The sequence below is a fragment of the Halichoerus grypus genome, chromosome 9 (assembly GCF_964656455.1).
Source record: "Halichoerus grypus chromosome 9, mHalGry1.hap1.1, whole genome shotgun sequence".
In the NCBI taxonomy this organism is placed as follows: domain Eukaryota; kingdom Metazoa; phylum Chordata; class Mammalia; order Carnivora; family Phocidae; genus Halichoerus; species Halichoerus grypus.
The window spans coordinates 121393902-121408043 of NC_135720.1; the positions used below are offsets into that span (position 1 = coordinate 121393902).

The 14142-nt window shown below is 49.3% G+C and overlaps 2 protein-coding genes across 6 annotated transcripts in view; one reads left to right on the forward strand and one right to left on the reverse strand.

The window, feature by feature from the left end:
* The window catches only part of PSMG4 (proteasome assembly chaperone 4), an 87526-nt gene that overhangs the window by 56609 nt on the left and 16775 nt on the right, over positions 1-14142 (forward strand). The gene's annotated exons all lie outside the window — the stretch shown is intronic.
* SLC22A23 (solute carrier family 22 member 23) overlaps positions 1-14142 on the reverse strand; it is a 175797-nt gene that overhangs the window by 38661 nt on the left and 122994 nt on the right. For all 5 annotated transcript variants that reach the window (XR_013441359.1, XM_078055636.1, XM_078055635.1 and 2 more), the window contains exon 4: positions 4880-5048. Coding sequence is in view for 4 of the 5 variants with exons in the window: in XM_078055636.1 (XP_077911762.1) it covers positions 4880-5048 (169 nt within the window). In the remaining variant the exon portion in view is untranslated. The remainder of the gene's footprint in view (positions 1-4879; positions 5049-14142) is intronic.

The window sequence follows — 14142 nt, forward strand, 5'->3', positions numbered from 1 at the left end:
CACCAGCTAGTCACCCCGGGTTTCTGTGACTCTTTGAGCTCTCCCCTCAGGACAGGATTGATGCTCCAGTCCCCGCGGGGCCTCCGTGCCACAGAAAGCCCTGTCCCCCCGCCCCCAGGAAACATCCCGGGCCGTGGCTCTCCTGCCCTCGTGGGCCACAGAGGACCTGCCAGCACCTCTCACTGGGGCTGCTCCCAAACGCACCTGGACTCAGGCTTCTCCAGGTGAGCACCCTGTCCACCGCGGGGCGGACACCATGCTGGCTCCCTCCGTCCCACTCTCAGCCACCCTTCCACCAGCCCCGGCGGCAGAGAGCGAGACCTTGCTGGAGCACCTGCCAGAGCACATTTCTCCCCTGTTTAAACCTCCATGTGTTTTCATGGCTTTTAGAACAAACCCATCAAGGGGCACCTGGGTGGCTCAGTCAGTTAAGCGTCTGCCTTCGGTTCAGGTCATGATCCCAGGGTCCTGGGATTGAGTACTGCATCGGGCTCCCTGCTCGTGGGGAGCCTGCTTCTCCCTCTGCCTGCCACTCCCCCTGCTTGTGCTCTCTATGACAAATAAATAAATAAAATCTTTAAAAAAACCCCCCAAAACAACAAACCCATGGTGCTGAAGGCCACATGTGGTCTGACCCACCTGTGTGGCAGAGCTTGTCCTTTGTACCCAAGCTCCACTGGTCGTCTTCCTCTTCCGGAGAAGCCATGTAGAAGCCAGCTTTGGCCCTGCTCTTCTCATTTGCCTATTTTTCCACCCAGAACTTTGTGTGACTTCCTCTTTTTGATCATGTATTTAGGTGTTAGCCCTAAAGTCACTCCGAGAAACGCCTTTCCTGACTGCCCTAACTTGCTCCTCTCTACCCCACTGATTTATTTCATGTCTTCAGAGTGGTGGTTATTTGGAAGAATATTATTTGCTCGAGTATGGGTTTATGGTCTCTGGGCTCCCTCCCACCCCCATATACCCACTGTAATATAGATTTCAAATGATGAGAGATTTTCACTCACATGTATGTGCACTATCTAGAATACTTAGTAGCTAGGACAGCATTTGGCATGAGGTAGTGGTAAGTACCTTAATAAATTATTTGAATCAACTTTGTTTTCAGATTGCTCTGTTTCCTAGAGTTCCTGAGAGGCAAATTTCTCAATTTATAGTTTCAGGCCCTCAGAATGGATTCCCACGGACTCTGAATTTTGGCTTTGAGTTCATCCTTGGTAAGCATTTTCTTCCATGTGAGTCTCCAGCAACTCTCTGTGAGAGGTTTCATTCTTGAGCCGGAGGGTCCAACGAGCTTCACAATTCCTCAGCCTTACAAAGCGGTTAGCATTTGGAACACATAGCCATGGGTGGTGCAGACTTCCTGGCTCCATGTCTTAGAGGTGGATCATTTCTGCCCACAGTCCGAGGCATCAGCCAGCTTTGGAGCCGAGTCCCTGTGGTGGGCAAAGACTTTCGAATACTGTTATTAGAACAGGACAGTTTGGAGTCCTGGCTTCATTCAAGGAGCTCAGTTATAAGTGCATAAAGGGCCTGACGCCTTAGCTCCAGCCCTTGGGACAGGTATTAAGACTCCAGCTCCTGGGCCTCTTTCTGGTCCAGTTGCCCTGCAGGCTGCCTCTGTGTCCACTCCAGCTTGAATGTTCTCCTTGGCCTGGGCCCTGGGAGTTCCCCTTTCTGGCACTGGAGCTCAGTACTGTGGGCATATTTGGTTGATGTGATACCTTATCCAGCACGGGGTGTGTGTTTGGAGGGTCCCTGTCAGTGCAGCCCACCCTGTGGACCAGAGGATCCCTTCTGGTCAATCTCCCCGCTTTGTCTTATCACTCTCACGCCAAGACCCTGCGCGACGGTGACTCTGTGTTGTGCGGTTTGGTTTGTGGTCCTTGCTTCCACGTCTGCTCTTGGAGGGACCCCAAAGTACCCCAAAGTACCGAGTACTCTGCAGGGTCCCCTGGGCCCCCACCGTAAAGACTTGCTCATGAAAGGAAAGCGAGAGAGTGTCAGGGCTTTGTCATCCACAGCTGACCTCCTGGCTGGGGCTGCAGCCGCCTCCCCACGACCCAGCGGCCCCCTTCATCCTGTCAAGCTACAGAGCCTTCGGGAGCGAGGGGCTTCCTGCCTCCCACAGCAAATGGCAGGAAGGGCGGCCGGCGAGAGAAAGCCGCTGATTCTTACAGAGCTTTCAAGGCTAGAGGCAAAGGTGGGATGCGTCTCTCACCACCGATTTCTTTGGCCTGACCCCCGTTACACCCTGGCTTCCATGCAGGTTAAGAGGTGATACGATCGTAGCCATAAAGCGGCTCAGATTTATGAGCACTTGGTGTAGGTCAGACATGTGCCAAGCACCTTAGAGAATAATATAAACACAAAATGATTATGATGCTGATTCCAGCAGTTACATATTTGGGTAGAGCTGGTCTCCCCCAGACTGCGGCGCCAGAGCTGTGACCACATGGCGTCAGGGACTTGGAACGTCCGTCCATCTGCTGGTCTGCGTACACCTTTTACTTATCAAAGCACCCTGGCTGCCTTCTTCACTAGAAGGTTTTGTTTTTACATTTGTGACTTTCAAAGAATTTTTCTTCTTAGGTTTTATAGTATATTTAAAGAAATGAGTGTCTTACCTGCCATTAAACCCTGACATACTTTTTAAATTTAAATAAAAAATACAATATGGTCAACAGGAACCCAGTCCTTTACCATGTGGGTCAGTCCCCCAGACCTATTCCAAAGCCTTCCCTGCCGTTTCTCCCTGCCGGGTGTCCTCCTACCTGGGGCAGGTGGGACAGCACCTGGTGGAGACTTGAAGCCCACCTCTTACAGGAGTGTGAGCCTCCAGGAGGCTGTGCCCATCCCTCCCCAGGCCTCCAGCCCCCCCAGGGGCCTTCAGACAGCTCCGGGGGCCCTTGGGCGCTCTGGTGAGAGGGGTGGTGGCTGGGAGGATGCCAGACCTCACGGAGGATCCTCTAGGGCAACAATGCTCTCTCCCAGGGCCAGAGGCTCTCTCCCAGGGGCTCCAGTGGTCCGAGACAAGAGACAGAAGCTCAGGGAAGGCAGGAGATGGCACCGTGTGTGGTAAGAAGAGTGGCCTGGGCCATTCAAGGGCCAGCTGGGTGACCTCAGTTTTGCCATCTGTACAGTGGGGTGATGAAGTACGAAGACCGAATAACCTACTATTTGTTCAGTGCTTGCAGGTTGTGTGTGACATGAACCTGGTATAAGCATTTGTTAAATAAATAAATGCCCCTGAATTCCAAAACAAGCAAGGCCCCACTCCAGATGCAGCAAGGGAAGGAACAGGAAGGATTGCCTAGAAGACAGAAGGAAGAACTGCCCATTCCATCCTGCTTTGGGCAACGATTTCATTCTTTGCCTCCTAAGCCCCTGTTGGAGGGAGCAGGAGGTCCTGAAGTATGCACGGCTCCCACTCCTGCGGGGCGGGGGGGGTGCTGTCCAGCCCCAGCTGGCAGGCAAGGCTGCAGGAAGCGTGGGGAGGGGGGGGAATGGGGGGGCACAGCTGGGGCAGCTGTCCCCAATGAGCGGCTCCCCGGCAGGTGGCCTCTCTTCATCCCTTACAGCTAGCTCCCTGCTGCCGCCGAGGTTCTTCTGATACAGTAACCAAGAGCTGGGCTCTGGAGGAAAATGCACCTGTTCCCTCCCTCACTGCTGTTTCTCTGCAAGACGACCTCCTACCAGGGCGGGGCCGGGGCCCAGCACCATGAAGCTAAAAGGCAGGGGCTTTCTTCCCCTCCCTGGTACTTTAGGAAAGGAAGCCCAATTAAGGAGTCTTCTCTGCTCCAGTGAACACTTAAAGCTATGACACAAACTGACTTTTCACCAGAAGCTGGGTTTCCATTAGTGACCAAGTAAGAGCCACACAGCATAGTACGTATTCTCTACAGCAGAGTGGCTCGTCCTCGCGTGTGGATGGAGTGTTGGCATGAAGAGGGCCGGGGAGGGGCAGGGAAAGAAAGACAGGAGTTATTAAAAAAAAAAAAAAGGCGGAACACTCATTTTTTTCCTAAACATCTCTCTATCCAAGAGCGGGGTTTTTCAATCTTGGCTAAACATCAATCCTCTGGGGAGTTTTTAAAAATCTAGCTGCCCAGGTCATACCCACCAGCCTAGCGTGTTCAGTTGTTTTCTCCCTACAGCCAGGCAGCCAAAAGCCAAAGTTATACATGGTTCTCAAAGGTCTAGTGGACTCGTCAGGAGCAGGGGTGGACAAAGTTCCTGTAAAGGCCAGAGAGTAAATACTCGGCTTTGCAGGCCGATGAGACTGCCGTACCCTCCTCAGCTCCACCACTGTAGCATGAAAACAGCCCGAGCTGACACGTACGTAAACGTGCGAGCGTGACTGTGTTCCAGTGAAACTCTATTTGCCAAAACAGGTGGCGACCAGATTTGGTCCACGACTGTAGTCTCTGCCCGTCCCTAATCTACGGGAGATAAGGGGGCTTTCCTAAATCACCCCCTGAACGTCTCCGCAGTCCCCCCTCCCAACACAAGAATCCTCCCTTTGCAAATCTATTCATAAAAATCCTATCAAAATAACCCAGCAAGCAGGCGTCCAGCCAGACCGAGGGAGGGCAGGTTCCCGGAGCTGGGTGAGGGGCGCTCAGGGACTCCCTCCACTCTCTTCCCCCGATTTGTGTGTTTCAACATTTCCCAGGATACCAGGTTTAAGAGATGAAATTTTACAAAGGAGGAAAATGCCTTCACAAAAAAAGCACAAGCTGAAACCAGCCAGGAGCTGGGGGACGGCGGGCCCCCTGTGGTTTGCTTCAGTGTCTCCTCCCTGGGGCGGGGGAGGGGCGCCCTTCAGAAAGCGTTTCCAGAAGCCGCATGGGGTGAAGCCTGCGGGGAGGATACTCACGACCAATAGAGCAGCATGAGCAGGAAGGGGCAGATGATGAGGGCCTGCAGGACCTGCCAGTCTCGGCACAGGGAGGCCAGCCCGGGCATGAGGAACTGCCCCGCCATGGCCACGAAGCTCGCCACCATCGTGATCATGAACCGTTTTCCAGGGGGGCACAGCTCTATTCCTGGAACACAGAAGGGACAAGAGAGACATGAGCGCCCTGCCCCGTAGCCTGGAGGAGCCACGGGTGCACCGGGGTCAGGGAACCTTCTCAAACAACTGAGCACTGCAGAAATCGTATTTATCCGCTGGCCGCCACGAGAGCCCCACGTTGTACGTCAATGTTGAGATCCTTGTTTTTACAGCTGGATGAGCCGAGGCCTGAACTGGGAAGGAAGAGATCGTTGCTCAAGGTCACAGAGCGAGTCAGCGGCAAAAGAACGTTGTAATTCAGAATTGCTGAACCCAGACACTAGGAGACGCTGCTTTGTATGGGGCTGTAGTGCTTGCACCGCACAATTCCGCTGCCTCTGCTCTGGGGATGCTACTGAACTTGCTGGAGGGTAGGATCCCTCCCCTGCCCATCTGCTGCCGTGCCTGCCCTGGGCGACGCAGTATCAGGGGACCCCTTCCACCTGGAACGTCCGTCTGCTCACCCCCGCCACCTGCACCATCCCTCCTTCTGGTCCCGACTCCCGTGCTCCTTTGGAACTGTGAGTTCCAGGCCATCTATTTGCACTGTGAGACCAAGACAGACCAAGTTGCATCATGGTTAATCTATCTGAACAAGACAAACAAAAACAAAAACAAAAACAAAACCCAAAGAAAGAACAATCAATAAAGCAGATTTGGACTAGGTAGTAAGCTTCCCCTCCCTGCTGGAAATCTGCAGCCCACTGTGACATGGGGGTGTCGCACGACCCTTTCTCTGTCCCCACGAGAGAGACAGCTCCTCTGGCAGAGGCATGTCTGAGTTATCTCCAGAGGTTCAAAACAGCACCACTGTCTGCCTTCGCTAAATGTCTCCTGAGTGCAGGGACACCATGGTCCCCCCTGTTGGCAAGAATCTATGCTCTTAATCTGACCTCGAGTAAAAAAGACGGTCACAAAAGCTTCAGCTGCAGCACCCAAGTGCCAGCCAGCACAGATCCAGTATGCGAATTCCTATTATCAAGGTCCTCCGCACTGCAACGTAGGCTGAGTTTTATACATTCCCCCCCATAGAGCACGTCGGTTTGTTTGCTAGTCTTCTTCTACAACGTGCAATATTCCCTAAAGCTTGCTTTTTTTTTTTTTTTTAAGTATCGTTAAAAATGACTTTCTAAAAAAGAAGAAAGGCCCTTGGGAGAAAATACTTTTTGTGCCTCTGTTTCCAGAGGCTGTGGATCCGTGGCTGTGGCCCATTTGCTGGTTGTCTAGGGACCAGAGCTGAGGTAGCAGGTTGAAAGGCAATAGGGAGGGGAGCAGGTTTGAGGGGAAAACAGACACATTACACTTGGCCACAAGGATGGAATCAGCCCTAACAAGGATAGGGCACCATGCCAGCCCATATCTATACCAGCTCACCTGCACGGAAAGAATAATAAAGTCATCAACATTTCCACTGCCTCTCTGTCACAAACAGATGATCATCACAGCGATGGGTGAGCGGGAAAGAAAGCTGGCCTCGCTGCATATAGCTTCTAAAGGACTTTTTGCCATTTAATTAAGAAAACAGGATTAAGCAGCCCTCTCCTGGCCACTTACTGTGATACCATTCCTTTCAAGAGGCACGAGCCGGGTTCACTTAAATGATCACTTCCTAGTGGGACTCGGGTATTCACTCCAGATCTGGCATTTCTGCTCTTAAAAATAACGGATCAGGGTCTTTTTAGAAAAGATGAACCAGGGGCGCCTGGGTGGCTCAGTCGGTTAAGCGTCTGCCTTCGGCTCAGGTCATGCTCCCAGGGTCCTGGGATCAAGCCCCGCGTCAGGCTCCCTGCTCAGCGAGAGCCTGCTTCTCCCTCTCCCTCTGCGGGCTGCTCTGCCTACTTGTGCTCTCTATCAAATAAATAAATAAAATCTTTAAAAAAAAAAGAAAAGAACGGGCACAGGTGGTAGCTTGCACTTAGTAGGCACAAGCGATAGATTTGCTATGGAAACCAGCAATCAGCATGAGCCAGGGTGAGTTCGCTGCTCAGGGCTCGGCACAGGCTCGTCTCAGAAGAGACAATTTAGCACTTGGCCACCCGGGTAAGCTTTAAACAAAGTCAGAGAGATACTGTTCAAACAGCCGATGGCTTCATGTCAGCGGGCTGGCAGGGGCAGTGGGCATGGCACACAGCCTGTGGATTTGCTCTTCACTGCCTCTCTCTCTAATTCTGTGCCCCGGTAAGTATGAGACTATCCGAGACTCTGGTAGCTTTACTACAGACCTCCTTCGGGACGTCTCATCCCACACGCTAGTCTACACTCCGTGCTATCGCGCAAAGGATCACAAGGCAACTTCCCAAACGAGGGTGTGGGTTTGTGGAGGCCAAAGGAAATTCGTCCCTTGATGGGCAAATGATTCCACAGTCTGACTTCTCAGCAACCCCCCTCCCTTGCTGCAAATGACATGCTGTGACCAGGACATATGTCAGCGTTCCTGTCGACATGACAGTGATTAATTGTCATAGTTATTCTCCCGTAGGGTTCTCTCGTCCCTCTCCCATAGGCGGGTGGAGGGTTCCTCTAATTCCTCGTGAGGTCCTGAAGAATCTGCGCCACCTGAGAGCTTGTTAGAGATGCAGAATCTCTGGCCCCACTCAGACCTCCAGAATCAGTTTCTGCATTTTAGCAAGATCCCTGGATGACTCCTTGCGAGGCATTGGCTCATGATACTTCCCCCAAATGGTTACCCTCACCCATAGCGCGAGAAATGCTTTTGCCTCCCAGACACAATATCTGAGAGCTGAATAAGTAACATCATTTTCCAACCGCTCCACTCCTGCTTTTGCAAGGAATCTTAGCAGAGATTTCACTTTATTTCGCCAGGTAGAAAAATGGACGAGCACTCTAGTGATCCATGTATTTTAGCATTCCTGCCAGGGCAATGGAAAAACACAGTGCTTTGATGTAAGGACACAGGTATGACACTTGCATATAATGACCTTTCTGCCTTGACTCACCAGAAGTCCTCTCCAAACTGCCCAAAATCCACTATGTTCTGAACGTGGCTATAAAGATGTTAAAAAAAAAAAAAAAAAAAAGCAATTATCAAAGAACGGCAGGCACTTTAGGCTTGCCATTAATCACATGTTCCTTTTGGATGATGAGAAATCAGTTTTCCTGAAGTAGAAGAGAGGAAGAAATACATCACAGCATTAAAGCCTTGAGTCCTGGCATCCGGTACCAGGGGATAGGGACAGCAGGTAGATGGCTTCTGCCCACAGGGGGCCTGCTCCCGGCTCTGCAAACAAGAGCATTTGGTGCATGGGTTCACACACCTTGGAGATGCCTACAGCTATGAGGCCAGGGCCACTGGCCTTGGTCTTGAAAGGCAGGAGGGACGTCCGGGTGTCTCAGTCAGCTAAGTGTCCTGCCTTCGGTTCAGGTCATGATCCCGGGGTCCTGGGATCGAGCCCCGCATCAGGCTCTCTGTTCAGCGGGAAGCCTGCTTCTCCCTCTCCCTCCGCTGCTCCCCCTGCTTGTGCTCTCTCTCTCTGACAAACGAGTAAATAAAACCTTGAAAGGCAGGGAAAACTGCCGGCAGCAGGGAATGGTGTCCCAGTGGCACCGCCCCCTCAGGACCTGGGGATCACGGAGAACAGGCCACCCACAGGCAGGCATCCACAGCTCTGCACCGCTAGCTGGTCGGCAGCGCCTGGGGTGGCCCGGGTGGCATGCCATGCACTTTTGTGGGAGGCCCGCCCTGAAGTCATCTTACTAGGTTTTCACTTATGGGCAGCAACTACCCCCCTTCCTTATGTAAAACAACTAAGGGCCACACACACAAAAAACCATCTTAGGTGAGGCATCGTAGATTCAAATGTGAAAAGCCTGGATTCTGATGCCAGACAGCCTGCCCCTGAATCTGTCCCCAGCATCAAAGCTTGTGACCGGGGAGGGGGGAAAGATGGCGGAGGAGTAGGGGACCCTATTTCAACTGGTCCCCGGAATTGAGCTGGATATCTATCTACCAGACCACTCTGAGCACCCACGAAACCAGCCTGAGATGTAAGAAGATCTGGATCTCTACAAACAGAATATCGCAGGCAGTTGGTTTTGAGGTACGAAGCGGAGAGCCGTGATCCCGCGGGCAGATATCGGAGGATAAACGGCGGCGGGAGGGTGCCTGGCCGTGGGGATCCTACACCGCTGGTGAGTGACAGCCTCGCGCGCTGCGGACGGGCACAGACTCGCAGACCGGTAGCGTTGGGAAAGGACTTTAGGGCAGCCCCCGGGGTGGCAAACCAGACCGGCGGGGTCGCGCACACACGAACCGCAGGCCCCCCCCCCCCCCCATGGACAGAAACCGGAGCGACGGTTGCGCGCACACGAACTGCAGCCTTCGAGACGGAAACCCGGAGCGGCGGGGTTGCGCCGGTGAACTGCAACCCCCGGGGGTGGAAACCCTGAGTGGCGGAGTCGCGCGCACGCGAACTGCAGTCCCCGGGACAGGACCCCAAGCAGCGGAGTCAGTGCGCGCGCGCAAACTGGGAGCAGCTGGTGGTCTTAGAAGCACAAAGGGCAGAGACGTGCCCCGACCTGGAGGCAGGACTGGGGGCGCTGCGGAGGGGCGCACAACCCAGGCCGCTGCAGTTTATAGTAGCACGGACAGAAACGAAGACGGTGTGGCCTGGAGAGCTCACTGAAGAACAGACTGCGGTCTCTCTGCTCTGAGGCAGAGGGTTGGAAAGGTCTCTTCTGCCCTGACTCGCGGAAGAGATGCGGAAAGCCGCCAGGGAAAGGTGCCAGAGAACAAAAGCCCCAAAGACTGATTCCCGCTGAGCCCATCCCCCACCACAGGGGCGCAGGGCAACTCCGCCCAAACAGGGTTGCCTGAGTAACAGCGCGGCAGGCCCCTCCCGCAGAAGACAGGCTGGGAAAACAAGAGGCCAGCAACCCTAAGGTCCCAAGAAAACAGGTGCATCTTGCTTGGGTTCTGGTCAATAATTTGGACTCTATACATTCCCTCAAACACCCATCAACAGAATGACTAGGAGGAGGAGCCCCCAAAACAGAAAAGACTCAGAGATTATGACTTATGCTGCAGATTTACAAATGGATGCAGATATAACCAAGATGTCGGAGATGGAATTCAGGCTAGCAATTGTGAAGACAATGGCTAGAATGGAGAAATCAATTAATGGCAACATAGAGTCTTTAAGGGCAGAAATAAAAGGGGAATTGGCAGAACTTAAAAATGCTATCAATGAGATCCAATCCAATCTAGATAATCTAACAGCTAGGGTAACTGAGACAGAAGAGAGAATAAGTGATCTGGAAGACAGTATAATAGATAAAAAGGGAAAAGAGGAGGCCAGGGAAAAACAACTCAGAATCCATGAAAATAGAATCAGAGAAATAAGTGACACCATGAAGCGTTCCAATGTCAGAATCATTGGAATGCCGGAGGGAGTGGAGAGAGAGAGAGGGCTAGAAGATGTATTTGAGCAAATCGTAGCTGAGAACTTCCCTAATCTGGGGAATGAAACAAACATTCGCGTCCTAGAGGCAGAGAGGACCCCTCCCAAGATCAAGGAAAACAGGCCAATGCCCCGGCATGTAATAGTAAAACTCGCAAATCTTAGAACCAAGGAAACCATCTTAAGGGCAGTTAGGGGGAAGAGATTCCTTACGTACAGAGGGAGGAACATCAGAATAACGTCAGACCTATCCACAGAGACCTGGCAAGCCAGAAAGGCCTGGCAAGACATATTCAGGGTACTAAATGAGAAGAACATGCAGCCAAGAATACTTTATCCGGCAAGTCTTTCATTTAGAATGGATGGAGAGATGCAGAGCTTCCACAACCGGCAGAAGTTGAAAGAATATGTGACCACTAAGCCGGCCCTGCAAGAAATATTAAGCGGGGTTCTATAAAAGGAGAAAGACCCCAAGAGTGATCTACAACAGAAATTTACAGGGACAATCTATAAAAATAACGTCTTCACAGGCAACATGATGACAATTAATTCATATCTTTCAATAATCACTCTCAACGTGAATGGCCTAAACGCTCCCATAAAATGGCACAGGGTTGCAGATTGGATAAAAAGACAGGACCCATCCATATACTGTCTACAAGAGACTCATTTTGAACCTAAAGATACATCCAGACTGAAAGTGAAGGGATGGAGATCCATCTTCCATGCCAGCGGACCTCAAAAGAAAGCTGGGGTAGCAATTCTTATATCAGACAAATGAGATTTTAAACTAAAGTCTGTAATAAGAGACACAGAAGGACACTATATCATTCTTAAAGGGTCTATCCAACAAGAAGATCTAACAATTGTAAATATCTATGCCCCCAACATGGGAGCAGCCATCTACATAAGCCAACTGTTAACCAAAATAAAGAGTCATATTGATAACAATACGTTAATTGTAGGAGACTGCAATACTCCACTCTCAGCAATGGACAGATCATCTAAGCAGAAAATCAACAAGGAAACAAGAGCTTTGAATGATACATTGGACCAGATGGACCTCATAGATATTTACAGAACATTCCACCCTAAAACAACAGAATACTCATTCTTCTCGAGCGCACGTGGAACTTTCTCCAGAATAGACCATATACTGGGTCACAAATCAGGTCTCAACTGATACCAAAAGATTGAGATTATTCCCTGCATATTCTCAGACCACAATGCTTTAAAACTGGAACTCAATCACAAGAAAAAATTTGGCAGAAATTCAAACACTTGGAAGCTACAGACTACTCTGCTCAAGAATGTTTGGGTCAACCAAGAAATCAAAGAAGAACTTAAACAATTCATGGAAATCAATGAGAACGAAAACACATCGGTCCAAAACCTATAGGATACTGCAAAGGCGGTCCTAAGGGGGAAATACATAGCCATCCAAGCCTCACTCAAAAAAATAGAAAAATCCCGAATTCACCAACTAACTCTACACCTTAAAGAACTAGAGAAAAAGCAACAAACGATGCCTAAGCCACGCATTAGAAGAGAAATAATTAAAATTAGAGCAGAAATCAATGAGTTAGAAACCAGAAACACAGTAGATCAGATCAACGAAACTAGAAGTTGGTTCTTTGAAAGAATTAATAAGATCGATAAACCACTGGCCAGACTTATCCAAAAGAAAAGAGAAAGGACCCAAATTAATAAAATTATGAATGAAAGGGAAGAGATCACGACCAACACCAAGGAAATAGAAACAATTATTAGAAATTATTATCAACAACTATATGCCAATAAACTGAGCAACCTGGATGAAATGGAGGCCTTCCTGGAAACCTATAAGCTGCCAAGACTGAAACAGGAAGAAATTGACAACCTGAATAGGCCAATAACCAGTAACGAGATTGAAGCAGTGATCAAAAACTTCCCAAAAAACAAGAGTCCAGGGCCTGATGGATCCCCTGGGGAATTCTACCAAACATTCAAAGAAGAAATAATACCTATTCTACTGAAGCTGTTTCAAAAAATAGAAACAGAAGGAAAACTTCCAAACTCATTCTATGAGGCCAGCATTACCTTAATCCCCAAACCAGGCAAAGACCCCATCAAAAAGGAGAATTTCAGACCGATATCCCTGATGAATGTGGATTCCAAAATCCTCAACAAAATCCTAGCTAATAGGATCCAACAATACATTAAAAGGATCATCCACCATGACCAAGTGGGATTTATCCCCGGGATGCAAGGGTGGTTCAACATTCGCAAATCAATGTGATAGAACACATTAATAAGAGGAGGGAGAAGAACCATATGGTCCTCTCAATTGATGCAGAAAAAGCATTTGACAAAATACAACATCCTTTCCTGATTAAAACTCTCCAAAGTATAGGGATAGAGGGAACATTCCTCAAGCTCATAAAATCCATCTATGAAAAACCCACAGCGAATATCATCCTCAACGGGGAAAAGCTGAGAGCCTTTCCCTTAAGATCAGGAACACGTCAAGGGTGCCCACTCTCACCACTATTGTTCAACATAGTACTAGAAGTCCTAGCAACAGTAATCAGACAACAAAAAGAAATAAAAGGTATTCAAATTGGCAAAGAAGAAGTCAAACTCTCTCTTTTCGCAGACGACATGATACTTTATGTGGAAAACCCAAAAGACTCCACCCCCAAATTACTAGAACTCATCCAGCAATTCAGTAATGTGGCAGGATACAAAACCAATGCACAGAAATCAGTTGCTTTCTTATACACTAACAACGCAACTGTAGAAAGAGAAATTAAAGAAACGATTCCATTTACAATAGCACCAAAAACCATAAGATACCTCGGAATAAACCTAACCAAAGAGGTAAAGGATCTATACTCTAGGAACTACAAAACTCATGAAAGAAATTGAAGAAGACACAAAAAGATGGAAAAATATTCCATGCTCATGGATCGGAAGAATAAACATTGTTAAAATGTCTATGCTACCCAGAGCAATCTATACCTTCAATGCCATCCCGATCAAAATTCCAATGACATTTTTCAAAGTGCTGGAACAAACAATCCTAAAATTTGTATGGAATCAGAAAAGACCCCGAATCGCCAAGGAGATATTGAAAAAGAAAAACAAAGCTGGGGGCATCACATTGCCCGATTTCAAGCTACATTACAAAGCAGTGATCACCAAGACAGCATGGTACTGGCACAAAAACAGACATATAGACCAATGGAAGAGAATAGAGAACCCAGATATGGACCCTCAACTCTATGGTCAAATAATCTTTGACAAAGCAGGAAAAAACATGCAATGGAAAAAAGACAGTCTCTTCAATAAATGGTGCTGGGAAAATTGGACAGCCACATGCAGAAGAATGAAACTCGACCATTCTCTAACACCATTCACAAAGATAAACTCAAAGTGGATGAAAGACCTCAATGTGAGACAGGAATCCATCAAAATCCTAGAGGAGAACATAGGCAGTAACCTCTTTGACATCGGCCACAGCAACTTCTTTCAAGATACATCTCCAAAACCTAGTGAAACAAAAGCAAAAATGAACTTTTGGGACTTCATCAAGATAAAAAGCTTCTGCACAGCAAAGGAAACAGTCAACAAAACAAAGAGGCCACCCACAGAATGGGAGAAGATATTTGCAAATGACACTACAGATAA